The sequence below is a fragment of the Panthera pardus genome, unplaced genomic scaffold, assembly GCF_024362965.1.
Source record: "Panthera pardus isolate Hobbes unplaced genomic scaffold, ASM2436296v1 HiC_scaffold_6, whole genome shotgun sequence".
Lineage (NCBI taxonomy): Eukaryota > Metazoa > Chordata > Mammalia > Carnivora > Felidae > Panthera > Panthera pardus.
This window is the reverse complement of record NW_026526991.1, coordinates 20894121-20918163: the sequence shown is the minus strand read 5'-3', so window position 1 is coordinate 20918163 and position 24043 is coordinate 20894121. Positions and strand designations below refer to the sequence as shown.

Genomic DNA, 24043 nt, shown 5'->3' with positions numbered 1-24043 from the left:
TTTGCTTCTAGTTTATAAATTTCTGTGAATTGCTGCAGTTTAGTATATGTGTATATAATATATGGTCTATAATTCATCATTTAAATATAGATGTGAGTTATGCTGACTTTTAAAAAAGTTGGTGTTTTTCTCTAGGTGTGGTTTGGAGAAGACCTGCCTCTAAGTCCGCGGAGTCCTCTGACCCCCAGACATGGGCCAGGTTTGGCTGATGTTTGTCAGTATGATGAGTGGATAGCTGTGAGGCATGAAGCCACCCTGTTGCCCATGCAAGAAGATCTGTCAATATGGCTATCTGGTTTGTTAGGTAAGGCCTGAAAAGATACTCAAAATTGTATTTTTTATTTAATAAATATTTATTGAGAATCTTACTCTTTGATGGGGAGTGATTGTTCCAGAGCCTGGGGATAATTTAGTGAAGGAAATATATGATATTCTTGTTCTCAACAAGCTTACATTCTAGTTGGGGAAATATTCCAATTCACCCTGAACCTTAGGACTTGGATAGTAAGGAAGTTTGAGGCTTAACAGAAGGGGTCAGTAGTGATCTTTGAATAATTAACATTTCAGTTGTTAATGTTAAAATCTTTTTTTAAGGTATATAGGTCTGATATTGGGGTCTATATTACTGACCTCCCCCACCTTAATCTTATATAAGGAATGAAATTCTGAGTAGAATATATACTGTAGTTAAAATGATTGCTATTTCTGAGGCATTGAGGAGTAGAGGCATGTAAACCCTAGGAGGAAGTGTCAGGTTAGAGAATATCTGGCATCATATTTCTTTACTCAATTAGAATTGAGGAGTGCTCTGAACTTTCTCTCCAGAAAAAAAGCTCTCTCTCTCTCTTTTTAAATGTTTATTTGTTTTGAGAGAGAGAGATAAAGAGAACAAGCATGAGTGGGGAGGGGCAGAGAGAGAGAGAAACAGAGAAAGAGAATCCTAAGCAGGCTCTGTGTAGTCAGCTTAGAGCCTGACATAGGACTCCATCCCATGAACCCTGAGATCATGACCTGAGCTGAAATCAAGAGTCTGATGCTTAACCGACTGAGCCACCCACATGCCCCCTAAAGCTCTCTTTTTAAATGCAAAATTTCATGTAGCACTCCAAAGTTTTTGTGAAAAGGAATATATAAAGCTTATCTATGGCCTTCTCAAGATAATTAAAAAAAACTGCACAGTTTTTATCAGCCTGATGATTTGGTAATTTTTTTTTAAAGTTTATTAAGTAATAATAATGGTTCTAAAGAAAGGTTTGAGAGGTGAAAAGATGGTATTCCCTGGGTGGTTGTTATGTTATTACCTATAATTTTAAAATTGTAACAATGTCTATCTTATATAAAGAGAATATTTTTCTTGTGTAAGCAGTAACGTGCAGTGAATCAAAACTTAACATTAACAGTTAATATTGAAAAATAAAACACTCTAGTTTTTAAAAAATGAAATAAATGGTCATTTTATTTTTCCTTCTATATCACAGATATTTTTGTTTCAGTTGTCTTTCATGTAGTTTACCTATTTTAACGGTAATTTCTAAGAGTGAATATTTGGTCTGATCTAAATTTGTTTTGTGTTTCAGCTATAATCTAATTACATTTAATTAAATTTTAACCATATTGTTTGAATTTACTGTTTCTAGTAGATCTTAACTTTAAAATATGTTTTTAGGTATTGAAGTTAAGGCAGAACGATTATTGGAAGAACTTGATAATGGAGTACTACTATGCCAACTGATTGATGTTCTTCAAAACATGGTGAAAACATGCAACTCTGAAGATCCTGGGGTAAGAACATGTTTGACAGTAGTGACTTTATACCTGTGTACATATTAGTTTGTTTATGTACATTTCTTATCATGTCTGAAAGGTTGTGAACTTCCACCCAAGTATCTACAAGACGTTAATTTACCTAATCTTTTTGAGCATCTGAAAAAAATATTCTCACTTGCAAAATGGAGGTATTGACATTTACCTTGTTAGATTTATTTGTGAAGATTTGGTGAAATTAAATGAGGTAACGTATGGATGGTATTTAGCTTAGCATTTAGTGTAAGTTAATATCCAGTAACTAGTTAGCTGTTCCTGAGAACAGTATTCTCACTTGTGAGAGTTAAATGAGAAAAAAGCTTGTGTTGGTCCGTGGCACACAGTTTGGGGCCATTATTATTATTATTATTATTACCATTACTATTACCATCATCAGCATTATCATCATCATCATCATATTCTCCATATATATATCGTCTTGATGGTAAATTCTATAATTTGGTTGAATGAATAATAATTTTTTTAGACATTTTTCTTCCATTGACCCTAAATTCATGATTTGAAGTAGATGAGGTTTCTTCTTTTCATCAGACATTGGTCACTGATGAGATCTGAGGTCTGTGAATGTGGGGTCTGGACCCTCACACAGTGTTGGTAGAAATATAAATTGGTATCATCTTGCTGGGAGACAGTGGGTGATAGACAGCACACTGAAAATAAAGCACATCTTTTGATACATAACGTAATTCTCCCAGGAATTTATTCTAGGAAAATAACCACAAATTCACACAAATGAGTGTGCAAAAAAGTTAAGAGCAGCTTAAATGCTTATCAATAAAGAAATTATTAAAAATTAATTATGGTACCTAAACAGAGTGGAATGTATTATCCATTCATTAGAAATGACTATTTTAATCTGTTATTTTTCACCCCAAAAGATGCCTACAGCCTACTGTTAAGTGTGTATGTGCACATACACAAATCATATTGCAGCCTAGCATGTTTATGTAGCATTCTGTCGGTGCAGATATGTATACTCTGTGCGTAGCGATGCTTGTTAACATGTGAGTGAGAAGATTTCAGTTGACAATTACAAAAACTCACAAGACAGTTTTAATTCTGGAAAATACAGCAACAGGAAGGGTATATAAGGAACTGGTAATAGTGGTTAGCTCTAGGTAAAGAGAGGAACTGAGTGATAGAAGTGGGAGAAAGACTTATACCCTATGGTGCCTATTGCATTTTAAAAAATCTTATGCATAAATTGCTTTTTCAAGTAAAAATTTAAAACAGAACTAAAACCACTCCGCCTTAGCAAGATTATCTAACTATTCTTGGTCCAGATAGTCAAAGAATTAGGATTCTATAAAACTTAGACCATCAGTTTTCAAAGAACCTGAATTAAGAATGGGTTACTACTTCCTTATTTGACAGTCTCTCCAAGAAACTCAGAACCATATTTATGACTCTGCAGATAAGGAAATGAGCAAAACTGAGTTAACATAACATTAACCTTTAACATAGCAATAATTTTGTGTTTGTATTTACCTGCATATGGAGAGACATTTAGATGTGCTTTGGAATTATTAGACTGTCATTTTTTTATTTTAATTAAGACTGCTGTGTCATTTTAAGAAGAAAGAGGTTAGAGATGCTTAATCCTGCTGCTAGTTTTGACTAGATTGATTTTCTAGGAATCATCTTCTGAAATATATTTAAAGTAAAATAAAATAATTTTTGAAAATATCTTTTCTTCCTAATGTGTACTTTTAAGTGACATTCAATACATCAAACATTTACTTAGTAATATCATAATGGATATCTAATAAAAATACTTTTGATCTGCATTTTTGAAATTATTCTTTCACCTTTTCCAGAATTTTCCAATGAGAAAAGTGCCCTGTAAGAAAGATGCTGTCTCAGGTTCATTCTTTGCTAGAGACAATACTGCAAACTTCCTTCACTGGTGTAGGCACATTGGGGTTGATGAGACTTACCTCTTTGAATCTGAAGGTTTAGGTAAGTGTTGTTGTTATCATTGAGTTTAATGTTTATTAGGGTACTTTTGTATGCCTCACATCTAATTTTTTTTTTTCCCCAAATAAGGACTCAAATTCCATATCTCATTTTCTTAGAAAAATTTATACTTTAAATATATGTAAAACAGTTGGAGAGTCAGATTCTAAACCATATATATTAGGCTTTTCATTTATAGTTAAAGATCTCATATATTTAGAATGCTGTAGAAATATTTTACTTCCTAAATGAGTTGTTCAAGGGAAGGTTCTGGACTAATCCTTTACTAATGAATCTTTTCATTGAGAATTATTCTACAAAGTCTAAATTATTAGTAATTTCTTTTTAACTGAATAATTATAGAAATAACAGAAGGCCAAATAGTTTATGCTCATGGTGGTATTTAGATTTACCTTATACACAGTAGCTGACAAATTGATTATCTAAGTGGATTCATGTTTTTGACAATTCATTTTAAAAAGTCATGTTCTACTGAAGAATTACTGACATATTGTCTCATGTACTTTAAGTTAGTAGAAGCATTTGTGTGGACTAAAGTGTTAGGTATCTTAGATACCTAAGTTTTAGATTACTATATGTATATATTTCCTCAAAGCATTTTTATATGTATATACATACACATATAGAATTGATAATGTTTTGATAGGAACAGTAGTGTACCACGGGTTGGCGAGGGTCATGGGAGTAGTAATGTGCCCTGGTAGAGACAAGTATTTTATCGCTGACATTGTTTAGAATTGCTGGTTCATGGTGATAATAAAAAACAAACCAATTTTTAGACGGTTTTATTATTGTTTTAAAATTCTCTGAACTTAAAAAAAAAGGAGTAACTAGTTCCACTACCTTAAGCAAAGACTCAGGCTATTAGGTAACCATCTGTTCATAGTTTCATATCAAACATAAACTGAGAAAATAAACTAAAAAAAGAACAAAATAAATTCTCTCACTGAGCACACCCTTGTTGCCTGCACATAGAGTAGGCTGCTCCCACTGCTACCCATTTGATATGTCTCTGGATATTCCTATCCACTGTACAATTAAAAAAAAATGTAATGAGTTACTATTTTACCCTCATTTTCACCCTGCTTTAATCCAGGTGTGCTGATTGTTATTGACAATGAGGTTGATTTAATGTCCTATACAGCTTGTAGAGATCAAGGGGAAGAGGACATGCTTTGAAGTCTCTACTTTCTAATTTTTGTTTCTGAAAGGATATAAAATTGTATGTTTCTCATTCTAAGTAGATGGCATCTTCTGACTGTCCTGAAGGTCAGTATAAGACTAAATAAAGCACTGCCAGTAACATTAATTCATTTCTAGGCATTGAACTGATGACCTAATGTTTTTACTTTCTAAAAGTTTCAGAGATAAGACTCTTAATTTTTTACATTTTGCTAGGGAAAACAATTAAAAAAGCAAACATGCTATTTTAAGGTACTTTTAAGTGTTTAGAGAAACAAGTTTAATAAAAATTGCAGGACACATTCCTTTTGGTATGAATTTTAAATTAAAATAAGGCCTTGCTATTGCTTTGGAAGAGTATACTTTGTGCTTGGGTTATATAATAGATAATATTCATAAATCAAAGAACAATTGCCATTTCCATTGGGGAAGTCAGTATGCATATTATTCATCACATATACCATTATTCTGTTAGGGTTCAGAAGTTTCCTAGAGTTTTTAACTCTAAGGACAAGAAAAGAAAGGTAGATGATCCACAACTACCGTATTGGTGCATTTAGTTGAGTTCTAATGGTCAAGGTTTTTGTTTCTCTGACTTTGTTTTTCATTAAGTATCTTTGAACCATTAGGTTAACATTTGGGTTCCTTTAAAAAAAATCAAACAAAATTTTCTAATGTGCTAAAGTATACAGAACAAAACTTAGCATCTTAACCATTTTAAGCATAATAGGTTTTGTTGATAGCATTTAAAAAAATTGATAGGTACTTCATGTAACATAAAGTTCTTCATTTCAAAATGTACACTTAACTGGTTTTTAGTACATTCACTGTGTGATGCAACACTCACCACTAATTAATTCCAGAACATTTCCATCATTCACAAAAGAAAACTCAAAGCTATTAACAAGTAGTCCCAATTACTGCCTACCTTCATCTTCTGGCAACCACTAATCTACTTTCTTTCTCTATCGATTTGCATATTGTGGAGATTTTGTATAAATAGAACCATAACATATGTGGCTTTTTGTGTCTGGCTTTTTTTCATTTAACATGTTTCATTTATGTTGTAGCATTCAACAGTACTTCATTCCTTTTTGTGGCTGAATGATATTCTATGTGTGGATATACTGCATTGTTTAAAATACATTATCATCTGATAGACATTTTGATTGTTTTTTCTTTTTGGTCATTATGAATAATGCTGCTATGTACATTTGTATGCAAGTTTTTGAGTGAATGTATGTTTTTAATTCTCTCAGGGATATACCAAAAGTGGAATTGTTGAATCACGTAGTAATTCTATGTTTATCTTTTTGAGGAACTACCAAACTTTTCACAGTGACTGCACCATTTTACATTCCCACTGGTGAAACACACCTTCATATCTTGTTATTTAGTTGTTTTTTATGACTATCCTAGTGGAGATGTGAAGCGGTGGCTTATTATGGTTCTGATTCGCATTTCCTTAATGACCAATGATATTGGCCATCTTTTCATGGCTTATTGACCTTTTATTTGTCTTCTTTGGAGAAATCTTTATTCAAATCTTTTGCTCATTTTTTGGGGGGGTCTTTTATCTTTTTTGGTTGCCTTGTAAGAGTTCTTTATTTATTCTGAATAATAGGCCCTTATCAAATACATGATTTGCAAATATTTTCACCCAGTCTTTGGGTTGCCTTTCACTGTCTTGATAGTGTCCTTTGATTCATGAAAGTTTTTATTTTAAGTTCAGTTTATCTTTTCTTTGATTACTTGTGCTTTTGGTGTCATATTTAAAATACTATGGCCTAATCCAGGGCCACACAGATTTTTACCTCTTATTCCTTCTAAGAGTTTTATAGTTTTAGCCTTTATCTTTAGGTCTTTGATCCATTTTGAGTTATCTTTTGTATATGTTGTGAAGTAAGGGTCTAAATTCGTTCATTTGCATGTAGACATCCAGTTGTGCTAGCACCATTTGTTGAAAAAACTGTTCTTTTCCTTATTGTGTTGTCTTGCCACTGTTTTTGAAAATCAATTGAACATAAATGTCTGGATTTATTTCTGGACACTCAGTTCCATTCCACTGGTCTATATGTCTATCCTTATGCCAGTAACACATTGTCTTGCTTAACTGTAGCTTTGTAGTAAGTTTTGAAATTGGGAAATGTGAGTCTTCCAACTTTGTTTTTATTTTGGCTATTCTGTCTTACAATTCTATATGAATTTTATCAGCTTATCCATTTCTTTAAAAAAGGCTATTGGAATTTTGATAGGGATTGCATTGAATCTGTAGGTCAGTTTTGGAGAGTATTGTCATCTTAACAATATTATGTCTTCCAATCCATGGACACAGGATGTCTTTCCATTTATTTGTATCTTCTTTCAACAATATTTTGTACTTTTCAGTAAACAAGTCATACAATTCTTTGATTAAGTTTATTCCTAAGTACTTTATTCTTCTTGAAGCATTGCAAACTGAATTATTTTTAAATTACATTTTCAGATTGTTTATTTCTAGTATATAAAGTGAAATGATTTTTGTATACTCATCTTGTATCCTGCAACTTTGCTGAACCTGCTTGTTTGCCTTTTTTTTTTTTAATAAATTCCTTAGGGATTTTAGATGCAAAGGACAATGTCATCTGTGAATAGAGATAGTTTTTCTTCTTCCTTTCCCATATGGATGTCTTTTATTTGTTTTTCTTGCCTACATGCCCTGCCTAGAACCTCCAGTACAATTCCAAATAGAAGAGGAGAGTGTGGACATCCTCATCTTTTCCCTATTCTTAGGAGGAAGATTCTCAGTCTTTTACCATTAAGAATGATGTTAACTATGGATTTTTCAAAGATGTACATTTTCAGATTTATAAAGTTTCCTTCTATTCCTAGTTTGTTGAGTCTTTTCTTCTCCTCCTCCTCCTTCTTCTAATTCTTCTCAAGTAAAGGGTATTGGATTTTGTCAAATTCTTTTTCTGTGTCTACTGAGATAATTGTGTGTTTCTTTTATTTTATTAATATGGTGCATTATATTGGTTGATTTTCATATGTTCAACCAACTTTGCATTCTTGGGATAAATCCCACTTGCTCCAGGATTTAGTTTTTCAGGGTTGCATTGAAGATTTTTGTATCTATATTCGTAAAAGATACTGGTCTTTAGTTTTCCTGTGATATATTTGTCTGACTTTGGTATCAGGGTAATATTGACCTCATAGAATGAGTTAGGAAGTGCTCCTTCTTTTCTGTTTTTGAAAAAGTTTGAGAAGGTCATTAACACATAGTCCTAAGCTAAAGAGAGTTTAGAATAAAATTGAAGTGATATATCTTTTAATATCTCTTATTGAGAGATCTGAAATATAATAATTTAATGTTACTAAGATCTTAGGTGTTTAGACCTAAAATGCTACAAGTTTGGGTACATGGTAAGTTTTCATTTTCTTCTTGTTAGCCAGTTTTTTTTAAATTTATGGAAGATGATAATATGTAGAGAAAATAAAAATGTCTTTTCTAAGTCTCCATACAAGTAAACCTAGTGTCTTCATTATTCTTTTCTTTTACTTCTTCCATGCCAGAAATACATTTCCCTATTTAATTTTGCCCTTTAAAATATGTGGTCTTGTTTTCTCACAGTTTTGCACAAAGACCCAAGACAGGTGTATCTTTGTCTTCTAGAAATTGGTCGAATTGTGTCAAGGTATGCATTCACATTATTTCAGAACTTCAATGTTATAAACTTTTTAAAAACTACTTTATTTTAGATAGAACACTATTTCTATAAATAAAAGAAAATACTTTAAAAAAATGTTTATTTATCTTAAAAGAGAGAGAAAGAGTGGGGAAAGAGCAGAGAGCGAAGGAAAGAGAGAATCCCAAGAAGGCTCCATGCTGTCAGCACATAGCCCAATGTGGGGCTCGAACTCCTGAGCTGTGAGATCATGACCCGAGCCCAAATCAAGAGTTGGATGCTTAACTGACTGAACCACCAGGCATCCCTAAAAGAAAAGAATTTTTGATTGAAATAACTTAATCTCTTATTTATTCTTCTTCTTCCTTTTTTTTTTATATTAACTTTGTTCTATTTGTGTGAGCTGTGTCATGTGTCAACATCTGCTCACCCATATACTTTGCCTTCATTTAATATTAAACTGTAAAAGTAGTTACTTAAAGTTTTTAGACTAAGAATAGGGTAAGAGCATGTAAAACTCTTAGCACTTCAAGGCAAGACAAATCCTCTGGACACAAAGAGGGTCTGATAAGAAGGTGGAGGCTTGGTGTCCTCCATACCTGGCTCAGCCCCGTCTTTATTCTCAAGCTGACTTTAACCGACTGAACCACCCAGTCACCCTAACTCTTGAGCTGACTTTAAAGGTCACTGACTTTTGGGATCCCAGTTGAAATTTGGGAGCATCCAGTAGTACAAATATATAGTATGATGTGATTATATCTTAAATTTTTGGCAGTCCATGAGACATTAAAAAGCATTTCCAGATGTTCCAGTGAAACAACTGGTAGAAGAGAATCATAAGGACTTCACTTTAAAAATAAAACATCACCTGTCATGATATGCAGGGAAATGTTTGGGTCAGACTTTTCTTGAATAATGAGATCTCCTAATTGGTTTCCAGATACGGGATTGAGCCGCCAGTATTAGTAAAACTTGAGAAAGAAATTGAACTGGAAGAGACCTTACTTAATACTTCTGGGCCTGAAGATTCCATTAGCATTCCGAAATCATGCTGTCAGCATGAAGAACTTCATGAAGCTGTAAGTAATCACTCTATTTTCTCTCTCAACTATGATATGTCAAAGTCTCATAGTTTGCCACAGGTGATGTTCCATTTAAAAGAAAATGTTTCTTATTCAGAACATACACCAGTACTAATTTCCAGTCCCTGGTGAGTTTAGGGCACTATCTGTTAAAGGTAATTTGTTGTTTCTTGTTTAAGATAAGGGATGGATGTGTAGTTGAGAAGTGGAGAGGCAAATAGGCTGGAATCCACCGTGAAGGGTACTGTAGGCCAAAGAATGTATTAATTCTTGTTTAAAACATGTTACTATTATAATATGATTTGCAAATTATGAGGATTACTCTCATGGTCATGTAGAGATTATATTGGTTTTATTGTAATAATCCAGGTGTGAGATGATGAGAACCTAAACTCAAGCAGCAGTAGTGAAGGTGAAGCAGAATGAACAATTATAGGACGTATTTAGAGGTAGAATTGAAGGAATCCTAATTCTGATGAGGGAGAAAATCTAGGGTGATTTCCAAGGTTTCTATGTAAATGGTACACTGATACTTGAAGAATATAGGAGGAATAGCTGTGGGAGCAAATTGATGGGGTTTTTGTGAATGTTGCCCAGACAGAATATATGCAGACTTTTAGATAAGGGGTCTCAACTGGAAAGCCTTTTAACTTGACCTGTTCGTCATCATGTAGAAGTTAGAGTTGCAGTTGCTCAGGCTGGGTCTTCTGCAATGACTGTAGTCTAGTAAATGATGGAGGTGAGCTGAGTAGCAAACATTTCTTTCTGCTTCCACTGTTGCTTAGAATTAAGGTCTTTTTCAGACTGTAGTATTTATGAAAGTGCTTAATGTACACAATTATTTAAGAAATAACGAATAAGGGGCGCCTGGGTGGCTCAGTCGGTTAAGCATCTGACTTCAGCTCAGGTCATGATCTCACAGTTTGTGAGTTTGAGCCCCATATCTGGGTCTGTGCTGGCAGCTCAGAGCCTGGAGCCTGCTTTGGATTCTGTGTCTCCGCCTCTCTCTGCCCCACCCCCGTTCACACTCTGTCTCTCTCAAAAATACATAAACATTAAAAAATTTTTTTAAAAAAGAAATAATGAATAAGTCATTACTAATAAACATTTAGAAAGTGTTGCTTTGATTGTTTTGTTTAATGTAATAAAAGTCTATAGTAAGACATTTGGATATCCTTGCAAGACAGATTAAGAAAATGTCAACCTGAATACTCTTTACCAGGCCAAAATATGTTTACCTACATGATATTATTGATTTATCTGATGACTGCCAATGTCAGTATGTTACACAGTGATAATGTAGTAGGTAAAAAGTAAAACATTTTCAATTTCATATAATTTAAAATAATGATAAAGAAGAAAACATTGGTAAAGTTTTAAAAAATGTTTATTTATTTTGAGAGAGAGAATGAGAAAGAGAGACAGACAGACAGAATCCCAAGCAGGCTCTGGTGCTGTTAGCACTGAGCCAAATGCAGGGCTTGATCTCACAAATTGTGAGATCATGACCTGAGCCGAAACCAAGAATTGGATGCTTAACCAACTGAGCCACCCAGGTGCCCCAAAATATTTTTTTACTAAATAGGAAGTACATTGTGTTAATTTCCCTATTATATAAAGATCATGCACAGTTTGATAAGAAAAACATTTCCAGAAGGTAAATGGGCAAAGATTGTTGTTCACACAAGAGAAAAATACAGTGTTGAAACTTGCTGATAATCAAGGAATTAAGACACACAATTTGCCTCATTAGTAAAATTTTTTTAAATTATGAAATCTGGTGCTGGTAAATTCTGGTAAAACTATACTTAGGGATTGCTACTTGTGATGGAAAATGATGTAAACTTTTGAAAAACAAGTTGACAAATGGATATCAAGAACCACAAAAGTGTTTTTCTTTCCTTTTTGTTGTAATTGAAGGGGAATAAAAAAGTAGAATGCATGAAAGTATTTATTGTGTTTATTTATAATGGTGAGAAATTGGAAGCAATATAAATATTCTCAAATAGGTCAATGGGTAGGTGAATTAGAATCATTATCTTAACAGAATAATCATTGTATGTGATCCTTCGGAAGACTATATAGCAATAAGAAAAATATTTGTGAAAAGTACATAATCGATAGTAGAGTAGTACCTTTTTAAATTATTTTAATTTCATTAGCTGTTTCCTTTAGTGTTTTATTTTTTTTTTTTATTTTACTTAAAAAAATTTTTTTTAATGTTTGTTTATTATTGAGAGACAGAGAGAGAGCACGAGCCGGGGAGAGGCAGAGAAGGGGGAGACATAGAATCTGAAGCAGGCTCCAGGCTCTGAGCTCTTAGCACAGAGCCCAACACGGGGCTCAAACTCATAAACCGTGAGAGCATGACCTGAGCCGAAGTTGGACATTAACCGATGGAGCCACCCAGGCGCCCCGTCCTTTAGTGTTTTAATGTTAATTATGCAATAGATGAAATCAGAAGAGAACACTTCTTACCCATAGCTCATTTCTTTTAAGCTTACCCCTTTATTTAGATTGTGGATCAACGCTAATCTTTACTGCTGAATGTAAGTGGTATTTGGATATTTTCAAGAAAGTAGTGACTTTTCATGTTCACATTCTTGTGAAAACTAAAAAGGAACACATTTCTCCAAATATATATGTGCTGCGTGAATACATTCAGTGTCCACCTATACATATGGGGTCTATAGAAATCTTGGGGTCAGGTTTAAAATAAGGAACAATTATCATCTGATTCATTATTTAGAGTGCTGTATTCAACTATAATTCTGTATGCCTATGAAACCTTTATGGATAGAAAGTAGTGACTAAAAAAATACCTCCTTTTAGATTACTTTGGTTAACTAATGTGTAAATGGTTCTAATAATGGTAAATTCTTTACCCATACTTACTTTATTTTTAGCCATCTTATGCATGCACTATGTGTGTGCACATGTGCACATATACCAGGCTATGAACAAGATAAACTCAATTGAATGGCTTATGAAAATAAGTTCTATTTATGATCATATTATTTTGTTAAATGAATTATGTAGGGAGATAAATTCTGGACCCTTCTGATCAGGCCCTGGTGAATCCACCTGTGGCTATTCACGTTGGGTGGATAATGAAGACAATCATACATTTCTATTAGTGCTCAGCTAAATTGGGCATATCTGAAGAGATTTTGGTTTAACGTCATGCCTAAGTTCAATTAAATGAGTTTGTTTAGATATGCTGTGTGTGACAAGTAATTGAGAAAAATATTCATGGCCTTGCTTTTTCAAAAATGTAATTTTAGGAAAACAAAGTATTTTCCATGGTGGCTGATATGCAACTTTTTTTCAATCAAACATATCTTAACAAATATTTTAATTTTTAATCAATTTATTATAATGTCCACATTTTAAATATAAAATTCCTGAATTTCTTTTTATATTCCAGTTTTTGTAATTTTTTAGATGTTTACTGCAGGTAAAAATCTGTAAGCTCCTTGAGGGATAGAGGTAGGGATTTCTCTCCAACTCTCATCTCCTTAGCAGACTATTGAAACACAGTGAGCACTTTTAGAAAAATTGCCTCTTGAATTGAATTCTTTAGAATTTCACCCTGTTTGGGTGAATAGATATAAATATGCCTCTACTTATTTCAAACAGTAACTTTGGAAGAATCTAGATATTTCCCTCCACTGTTAGCATGGTGTTAAGGAACAAGGGAGAATTCCTACTCAAGCTTTATCTGAGTGGCCTGTCTTTGATTTGACAAAGATATATTAATCAAGGGCATAAAACAATTCAAGCTTAAAAATGAATTCATGTATTTCCTAATGTGTTGTAATGTGTTTTGAATTGACTTCACTGTTGTACACACTTTTAGAACTTCTCCAGTGGTCAGTGAAAGCACTAGGATCCTGATTGCACTTGGGCAGAGAGAGAGTGAGGGGGAGGGAAAGAGGTAGGGTGGGAGGAGGAGAGAGAGACTCAGGACTTCATCACTGGGGCAGCTGGGGGTGGCTCAGTCAGTAGAATATGTGACTCTTGATTTCAGGGTCCTAAGTTCGAGCCCCACGTTGGGTGTGGAGTCTACTTTAAAAAAAAAAAGAAAAAAAAAAGACTGTCACTGCCAGCTTTTATTAGATTAGTTAATGTCTAATCTCAACAGTTGTCAGGGTGCCTGGCTGGCTCAGTTGGTAGACCATGTGACTCTTGATCTTGGTATCATGAGTTCAAGCCTCAGGTTGGGTATAGAGGCTACTTAAAAAAAAAAACAAAACATATCCCAATATATGTCAACAGGTAAAGGAGAGATAAATGGCTCAACTGTCTTTAAATTCTTATCTTTGAGTTTGATTTTCTTATCAAATAACCTTGCATTTTAATCTTAAATAAAATATTTTTTGTCACAAGCACTAAATTTTGTTTATTTTTAATCTTAGGTTAAACATATTGCTGAAGACCCTCCTTGTAGTTGTTCCCACCGATTTTCTATTGAGTACTTATCTGAAGGACGGTACCGACTTGGGGATAAGATACTCTTTATAAGAGTAAGTCCACCATTTACATTCTATTTACATACAGATCTTGTTTTGAAATTGGATTTATTGCTTTACCAAGTTCCTTTTGCTTCTCTTTTAATTTTTAAAAAATTGGAATAGAGCGTGTTATTAATGGAAGAATTTTACTCTACAGGAAAAATATGGAATTCTTGCTTTCATGAGCGTATAATGAGTTTGGGTAGATACCTTGAACACAACAAACTCCTAACTACAGGATAGCTAAGACTACTCAGACATTGAATATAATTTTGGGGGGGAAATATTTGTATACTTCAGGTAATGTATTCCATTTTTGATATTTTCTAAAAAGGCATAATTTTCCATCATGAGAAGAAAAAAGCAAAACAATACATCTAGTAAGTTTCAATATCAGTCATAAGAAAAGGAAGTAGAAACACTGAAGCTTATAATACTGTATAGATTGGGTCTTAAGTGTAAAACCTTTTTGCACTGACACAGCATCAGTGCATATACCACCATCCTGATATGCATCTTCATTCCCTTCCTTCGCCCCATCTGCAACCTACAGGTGGTTGGCCATCCCCTTTATTGGTAAAGAGAAGTTTCACCTGTTGAGCATTCTGTCTACTTCTGATACTAGACCTCTTTTATTCCCAATTTAGGAATAGAATATAAAAGTTTTTAAAAGATAATTTCACCATCCATATTTTCTGTTATTTCATATGTTATCATTACTCACAACCCACCCAACTCACATAGAAACACATCCAAGCATTTTCTACTTTTTAATTAGCTTTATTTTTTTTAAGGCAGTCTGATACAGTGATGGTGCACAGAGCATGGGATTTAAGTTAAAATTTGCAGGGCAATCTCAAATAATTGAGAATATTTGCCTGCTGAATGGATAGGGGCCTGAAAATCAGCTGGGGCTGTGCTGGCAGACCCAGGATGCATCTTGTCCGCACAAAAACACCATTTGGGTTGGGCAGCCTGGTATGTTTGAGGCCAGGCCAGGCTGTGTGATTTGAGACTATTTCCTCAATCTCTCAGAAAATACAAAATTTTCTTGTATACAAAGAAGAAATGATAAATATATTTATAAATGATGTAATATATAATATAATATATTATGTAATATAATATAATATAATATAAATATATTTATAAATGATAAATTATATCAAAGTTTTTGCAATATTAAATTGCTAAAATGTATATGAAAGTAATTTATTTAAATTGTAAACTACATGGGGCACCTGGGTGGCTCATTTGGTTAAGCATCCAACTTTGGCTCAGGTCATGATCTCACGGTTTGTGAGTTCAATCCCTGTGTTGGGCTCTGTGCTGACAGCTCAGAGCCTGGAGCCTGCTTTGGATTCTGTGTCTCCCTCTCTCTCTGTCCCTCCCCTGCTCATTCTCTCTCTCTCTCTCTCTCTCTCCCTCTCTCCCTCCCTCTCTCCTTCTCTCTCTCTCTCAAAAATAAATAAACATTAAAACAATTAAAGTACAAGTTTTAGTCATTTTTATCTTTCTCCCATAATTATTTTTTCTTTTTTGTGATGCATACTTTCTGTAAGTCCTCACTTCTCTTCCTGTCCCTCCATCTTTCTTCTCTCTTTTCTTCCTTCAATATTTCATTCTTTATTGAATAATATTGCCCTTACACTTGTGTATATTTGTAATTTGGATTTTTGGATGCGAGTTATGTGCAAATATTTTTCTTACAAATTAGAAGACGTATATTGTTGCATGATTCAGTATGAATTAAATTGATTATTTTAATATTGTAAGGAATAGGCTGTCAATTTATAGTGAAGCTGTTGGCAAGTACTCTGAATTTCATAGATCACAGATGTCACAAATTGTGACTGCTAATGAATTGTAACTGAACGTTTCAGTTTTACAGCTTTACTTTTTACTTTCTTTTGGGGGAAAGATGCTTCATGGAAAACACGTCATGGTCCGTGTTGGTGGAGGCTGGGATACTCTTCAAGGATTTTTGCTTAAATATGATCCCTGTCGCATATTGCAGTTTGCTACACTAGAACAAAAAATTCTAGCATTTCAAAAAGGAGTTGCTAATGAAAGTATACCTGATTCATCTGCCAGAACACCTCAGCTTCCTGAAATGAATCCTTTGTCAGCAGTTAGCATGTTTCAGAAACAAAAATCAAAACCTGGCACACCAGTTGGTATTCCAAGGAGCAAAGAAAAGCAGACATGTCCACCGGCTGAGCTGCTGCCAGCATCTTCCCCAAAAGGAGGGAATCTGGGCTCTGTGTCAGTCCGTCCTAAATTGCCAAATACTCCAGCAGTGTCTTCTCATCTTAAGCTCAAATCTTCAAAAGGCATAGTAAAGAAACCACCAGTGCCTTCAAACAATGCATCGTCTTCACTTCCTTCTTTAAATCCAGTAGGTAAAAGTACTTCTTCACCAGCTTCATCCAGAACTGCACCTAAATGCATCTCATCACCCAGTACTCCTAAGGTCAAGCTTACTATGGCCCAGAAACCCAGAGATGTGCCTGAGTCTGCACTTTTGCCAAATAAATCTTCTGGAAAAACTGAACCAAAGCATTTGAAACACACTCATGTATCTTCCAGGGATAATGCAGTATCTCACTCGGCTGCACATTCAGATTCATCATCAAAGGGTCCAAAGCTCCCTAAAGCAAATATCCATGTAAGGCCTAAACCTTCCCCTTCATTCCATTCCCCTACAAAAGTTACAAAATCTAGTTCCAAAACTACAACTGCAGGTCTGGGAACACGGTGTCAGCCATCTGATGGAGCCCCACAAGCAAGAGCAATGCCAACACAGAAACTTAAGTCAGCCTTGAATTTAAAGCAGCCACTCTCGGTATCCTCAGTTGTGCCTGCAAAAGCTGCACAGGAATCGAAAGATAAGAATATGGTTTCAGTTGCCAAAAAGCAGCCTCAAAATAAAAGTACATCCCAGAAGATAGGACCCAGCTCCTCGAAGTCCCCTGGCCGTACCCCGCTGTCCATTGTGAGTCTTCCCCAGTCCTCAGTCAAGACACAGACTGTACCAAAGTCAGCACAGACTGCCACTAAGAGCCAGTATTTAGCTAAAGGGCTTCCAAAAAGTGCCAAAGCCCCAGCCTCAACCAGGAAACCACCCTCATCTGGCAAGGAAGCAGTTGGCGGTGATAAAAAACATACTGCAAAGAAAAAGGAAGATGATGACCATTATTTTGTTATGACTGGAAGTAAGAAACCTAGAAAGTAAACACAAATGTGTCATTTTAAGAAAACAGGAAAGTCAAAGAGTGAATGTATTAGCATCACATCTTAAAAATTTCTCCTGTTTGTCCAAGTAGGTTCAGACATTAGGCACAGTAAGATGGGGGTTGGAGGTTGGGGATGGAGGTGGAAGGTGGATCAGAATTCACATTTCTGAATTCACCAGAAGGTACCCTTTTGAGGCGGACAGTTGTAAAATTGCTATAAGGTTCTTATTAATAATAGACATTTATATGATTTTCAATTCATAGCATCTTTGTTAATGTCTGCCCTTTAAGGGAAATGTAGAGTTAAATAACACTACTAGAGTTATAATTATAGTTGCTATATTTTTTAATGTGTATTAAATATGGAGGTTACATACTGGCTAATGGCAACAGTGGTGCTCTAAATATTAATTATTGCATCTTAAAATTAGCAACGGTTTGGCATTTTTCTTACAAAAGGCACCTAATTTAATTGTTTGATCAGGATTGCCTGATTGAACAATACTAAGTACTAGTGGCTGCTGCTGTTGATTAGCTGGACGTTATTCTAGGGTTGGTAGAATCCTATTACTTAAAATTTTTCAAGCTTTCCAAATCAGGTTTTTGATTTTTGACTGGCTTATTTTAATATTGGTAATATTTTATTATATTTTTGGTAAAAAATTTGTAATATTTTTGGTAAAAAAACACAAAATATTGAAATATAAACTGAAATTTGGTAAAAAAACAAGACATTATAAAATGTACACCTCTTTTAGATGGGTGTTGTGCAATGTGAAAGGGGAAACTGATTTAGTAACTTTTAGCATATTAAAAATATTTTTATTATAGTTTCCTATGAGTGCAGATATGAATTTTTACTTTAACATAATGTTTTAACATCAGAATTATGTTTTAACAGCCTTAAAATTAAGGTGTTATTAAAGAATCTTATGGTGGTGCTATATAAAAATTCTCTCATGTGATTGTTATTTTTCTTTAGATAGCACAATGCCAATTTTAAGTAGATCCTTTCAATTACATTATTTTTTTTTTTTAATAATGTCATGCTGCTTTCAGTTTTTCAATGGCAAGTGGACAGTACATGTGCGGCATTTTGGGTTCTGTAAGCAGATTCTCCAAGGAACATATCCACATCATGTAATGACCGCATAGGTTCCATTGATCTAAGATAAATGTAAATAATTTTTCAAGGGATTGTGACTATTTAAAAAAAGTATTAATGTACTTTCAGAAGTTTGGGGGGTGTGCTTATGAACTTTATAGTGTTATCAGTTATCATAGGTTATTGTTTTCAAAATTGTGGTTTGTATTTCCCTATTTTAAGCTAGAATGTGTTGTCTAAAGAAAAATAATGGTTTATACAAAGGTGCAATTATAAGATAAGCATCTTAAGTTGACTACTAACATTCTACAGATTATAAAGCAAGAAAACTTTGTATAAAATGAAGTGACCTTTTGTCTGAGGAATATAGTTAAAATCAGAGATATATGCCGGCTCATTTTTGGAATAATTGATGTTTCTCTTCTTACAAGAGACAGTCACCAAATATTTGGTTTCGTTCTGTTGCTCTGGGCCTTGAGAGGGAATATTTACGTCTTTGGAAAGTGAAATCAAGTTCAAGAAGTGCTGGAAGCTTTACATTTTTAGTGATCGGAAATATTTAATGTATCTGTCAACGAGGAAGAATTTTACCTTCAAGAAGGAGTTTATTTCCTCATAAGGTCAAAGAATTCTTCTCTATCAGTAACTTCTAGAACTTAAAAAAAATATGATATTACAACCAACCTATGAATCCAAGTAAATTTTACAGTATGTAAACAGTAACTTTTGTGTTGAGAGTAATCAGGAATAAAAGCATCCCACAGGCATCTGGCACAAATTCCAAGAATTTTGTTGTTGTTGTTAAATTGGAAGTTAATTTACAAATGGCCCTGTTCGTCATCAGTAGGGAATTTTTCCAGTCATGTTCATCTTGAATGAATTTTTATTTATATATAGCTTACCCTTCCAACATAAAGATTTTTTAAAATAAGCAACAGCTGAAAGATACTTTCTTCAAATATATTTTGAAATGCTTTTAAAAAACTGGTGTTTCTAATCATTTTCACAGTTTTTAAAATACAATATCGAAGGTGGAAAGTTTTCATTTCTTCTTACTCATAATACAAGGTTTTAAAAGATTTTTCATATTTCATATTTAATAAAATGAGTATTAAGCTTAAATTGTTAAAGCACCTGGCAGAAGAAATAGCATGTATTTTCAAAAAAGGATGGAATGAGTTTTTATTTTTCTTTGCTATAATTTGTTAACATGACTGATACATCAAACTGATCTTCAAAGGAAAATGAAATGCTGATCATTTTTAGATTGTTTGGGCTTACAGCAGTTGTTTAAGATTTATGTCTTCAAAATACCTTGATAAATTAAGTGACCTCTAACTTTCCTTTCCATATTGAGTTTACAATTCTTAATGGATAAGGGAAATTTTTTGAGAAAAAATTGCTCTTCCTTCTGTAATCTATTTATCTCTACCTGATTTTAAAATCTATTAGTCTTAAAGCCCTCAATGATAAGTGGTTATTATACATTTGTACATCCAGGTTCACATATGACTCCATTTGAATCCAAATTTGTGCACATTTTCTTATGCAGCAGTGTTTGTATCAGATTTTAACTTATATTTTCTCAAGTATTAAAATTTAAACGTAAACGAGTTCTCCATTTGCTTTTTTGTGTGTTGTGAATACATTCTGATCACTTGGTTCATGTGAGAAATCACATATATTAAGCACTCATAATCACATATATTAAGCACTCATAATTTGAGAATAGTTTTGATTTTATTGCTACTTAAACTGTCCTTTTTACACATATGAAATTCATTTCAGTACTCCCATGAGATTATAAGATTCTGCTGTTAAATAGCAGTATTTTTGTTCCCTAAGTTGCTGTATCTCCTAGAAGTTTGACTCAGTAAAGGCTAAACTCATATTTAATGATAACTGAGATAATAGAAATAATTTATTGTTTATTAAAGCACAGTTCTGTAGATTACACAAGTATTGTGTTAATGGAAGGCTACTGATAGGAGGAATTTCCAGTTCCTGGAATTCTGTTTTAATTACACACTCAGACACAGTGAGAATAGCCTTGAAATACTCATGTTTTTGTATATTCATGATCAGAGCAATTATAAAAAGTAGTTCAATATGTGTTCAATATGTATTTCTTGTGATGTTCCTAAAAAGAAAACAAAAAAATTCCACTTAGGCAAAATTCTTATATTTCCCTAACTATTTGTAAGGAAAACCTGTGTGTACAATTTTAAACTTAAAGTCATGAGGTTATGAAATTTGGGGAAATATTAGGAAAACATTAAAAAACAATTACCAGTAAATCTGAGATTGTAAACTGATATTTTATAGTTATTTTCCTGTAAATACACTGTTTTATTCTGGCAAAAAAACACAATACTTGATCTTGAAGAAATAATACATGCATGGATTTAGCAATAAGGTTGTTAACTATAGCACATGCTAACATTGGTATAGCCATAAAATAGAATACCATACAGTCATTAAAAATGAGGTTGACATTGCTTTGTCTTAGAAGAAGTATATATGGTGATGAAGTGGTTTGCTTTTTGCAAGACTGCTGTGATAAAACAATATATAGTTTTTCTTAATTTGCAGCATTCAGCCAGGGACAGCACAGTTCTTACTGCATGGTGTGATACCTGGGTTAATATCATTAACCTCTTGTGGATAGTCTCTTCGTGTTTCATATAATAAATTTTGTTTAATATGACCAACTTTCTTAAATGACTTTTGGTAAATTATCATACTGGAATGAGTGAATATAATAAATAGAATGGATTAATGTTGGATATGTCTGTGGAGGACCTCTAGTGGTCAAATGTGATAGTGTTGCTACACTTGTATCCACTCAAACACCTATTGAGTTGTGGAGCTAGAACGAGGAATAAGGCAGTTATCACATTCAAGAGTCTTGGATTTACAAAGCACTTTGCAAGTCACAAAACAGGTAATTACATTAATAGCCAATCTTTTGAATAATCCTATGAGATTAGTATTATTATCTGCATGAGAATATTAGCACCATAAACACAGGAATTGCACGTTTGTTTACCACTATATTCCCAAAGCCTAAACCAGCACCTGGCATATAATAGGCATTCAGTACATATTTGTTAATAAATTAATTAATGAATCCTCTTTTTGTAGTGGAGGATGCTAAGGCTCAAGAAAATTGACAGTAAATATAAAAATACCTACTAGGATTGATTAACTGAATATTATTTGAAGGATAAATTTATTTTTGCCTATTTACACTTTTCCCCAAATTCGATTTGTTCTTTATGTTAATGTGATAAAGAAAGTAGGACTTAAATGGCATCTTTTTAAAGATCCACATCCTGCTTTTTTATTTCTTCTGAGAAAAGTCTTGGTTTAATGCTTTTTGAATTACTCTTTAAGTATTCTAAGCTTGAATAGGTTTAAAGATTAGTATGTTTTTAGTTTAATATTTATAAAGTTCTTAACTATGTTCAAAGCACTGGATGTAGGACAATGTGATGAAGTTGAGGTGCTCTGTAATGTTGCTGAATGAATGAATAAAAGAAAAATAAGTTAAATCTAGCACAAAATACTAAAATTAGCAATTAAAATCAGTTTCCTGGCAGTGCAATGCAAGTAGATATTGGTAGAAGATACTACATTGTAGATGGCTTTAGCAACTTCATTAAGAAAACAAAAGAAAACCCAACAACATTTAAGAATAAGTGATTGTCCTCTGAATGAGCAGGGTTCATATGCTTCTTCCAAAAGGAATAAATAGATCTCTCTTACACCGCCCTGAAAATGTGATACAAAGTTGTGTATGTAGATCTCTTCAGTGATTCATTGCACTGTACTGGGTGCTCTGGAATGCAATAAATAGCTGTGAAAGAACAGGCCAACCTGTGGTGTTTATTGAAAAGAGGAGTGGAATGTGACATTTTGAATTTTAATCCCAAGCACTGAGGTAAGATGAAGGCAAGTGCCTTATTTATTTTTATTTTTATTTCAGTGTAATTAACATACAATTTTATCTTCATTTCAAATGTACAATATAGTGATTCACCAATTCTACACATTACTTAGTGTTCATCATGATGAATGTGCTCTTAATCCCCTTCACATATTACACCCATCCCCCTACTCACCTCCCCTCTAGTAACCATCAGTTTGTTCTCCATAGTTAAGAGTCTGCTTCTTGGTTTGTCTCTCTCTTTCTCCTTTGCTTGTTTCTCTTGTTCCTTAAATTCCACATATGAGGGAAATAATATGGTATTTGTCTTTCTCTGACTGGCTTATTTCACTTAGCATAATACCCTCTAGGTCCATCCATGTCATTGCAAGTGGCAAGATTTCATTCTTTTTTATGGCTGAATAATACTCCATTGTATATATACACCACATCTTATTTATCCATTCATCTATCAATAGACACTTGGGCTACTTCATAATTTGGATATTGTAAATAATGCTGCAGTAAACATAGGAGTGCACGTGTCCCTTTGAATGCATGTTTTCTTTCATATTCTTTGGGCAAATACCCACCAGTGTGATTACTGGATCATAGGGTAGTTCTATTTTTAACTTTTTGAGGAACCTCCATACTGTTTTCCACAGTGGCTTCACCAGTTTGCATTCCCACCAACAGGGGACCAGTGTTCCTATTTCTCCACATCCTTGGAAGGTAAGTGCCCTTAAACAGCAATTTGCAGTAGTTTCCGTTTGCCTCAAGCATCAGCAAGAACATTTTTGAAGTTCATGAATTCTCAGGTCTCCTTCGAAGTTAAAAAAAAAAAAGTCCACACTGTTGAAAATTATAGCCTTTGAAATCAGAGAAGCTCAGAGGGCAAGTTAAGAAGGGAGCATAGTTCCGTGTCTCCAGAGGATAGTTCAGCAGGAGATTGGAGCCACTATTCTTTTGACTACACATTCCTTCCCTCACCCCCATCCTTCACATGGCTCACAGTTAACCTTCATGTCACAGTGTAAACATCACTCACCCAGAAACTCAGACCCTCCAAGCCTGGGTTGGATTCCTCCAGTGTACTTTCTTCCCAGCTTCTATCTTTCCTGTCAATACATTGCACCAAACACGAATTTCCCATTTATCTAAATCCCTGACCAAACCTAGGATGAGAACTCCATGTCTCACTTGTTCATAGTTGCATCTCCTGCATTCGGTGCCTGTATTTAATGCCTAAATGTTTATGGAAGGAAAGAGGGAGGGAAGGAAATCCCCCTTAACTGAAGGCAATAAGCATCAGTATGTGTAAGGGAACCTCTAGCTTAATGTTGTTGACCTACCTACTGTGAAGTAGATTTTTTCCAGAGAATACATCAGATTAGGGTGTGAAGAAGTCTGCAGACATGACCTGCTTATTTGTGGAGAGGAGAGGGGAAGAGGGCAGTAGTAAGAGAGGCCTTGAAGTTATGGATTTCTTACTTACATTAATAACAGAGCTGCAGTTTCACAGAAGAGAAG

At 33.9% G+C, this 24043-nt stretch overlaps 1 protein-coding gene across 2 annotated transcripts in view; it reads left to right on the top strand.

Annotated features, from left to right (window-relative positions):
- Window positions 1-20195, top strand: part of GAS2L3 (growth arrest specific 2 like 3) — a 40289-nt gene extending 20094 nt beyond the window's left edge. For both annotated transcript variants that reach the window (XM_019446563.2, XM_019446564.2), the window contains exons 3-9: window positions 136-304; window positions 1667-1782; window positions 3642-3783; window positions 8594-8657; window positions 9589-9727; window positions 14149-14256; window positions 16166-20195. In XM_019446563.2, coding sequence (XP_019302108.1) covers window positions 136-304; window positions 1667-1782; window positions 3642-3783; window positions 8594-8657; window positions 9589-9727; window positions 14149-14256; window positions 16166-17479 — 2052 coding nt within the window. In that variant the 3' untranslated portion in view covers window positions 17480-20195. The remainder of the gene's footprint in view (window positions 1-135; window positions 305-1666; window positions 1783-3641; window positions 3784-8593; window positions 8658-9588; window positions 9728-14148; window positions 14257-16165) is intronic.
- Window positions 20196-24043: the final 3848 nt, after the last annotated feature.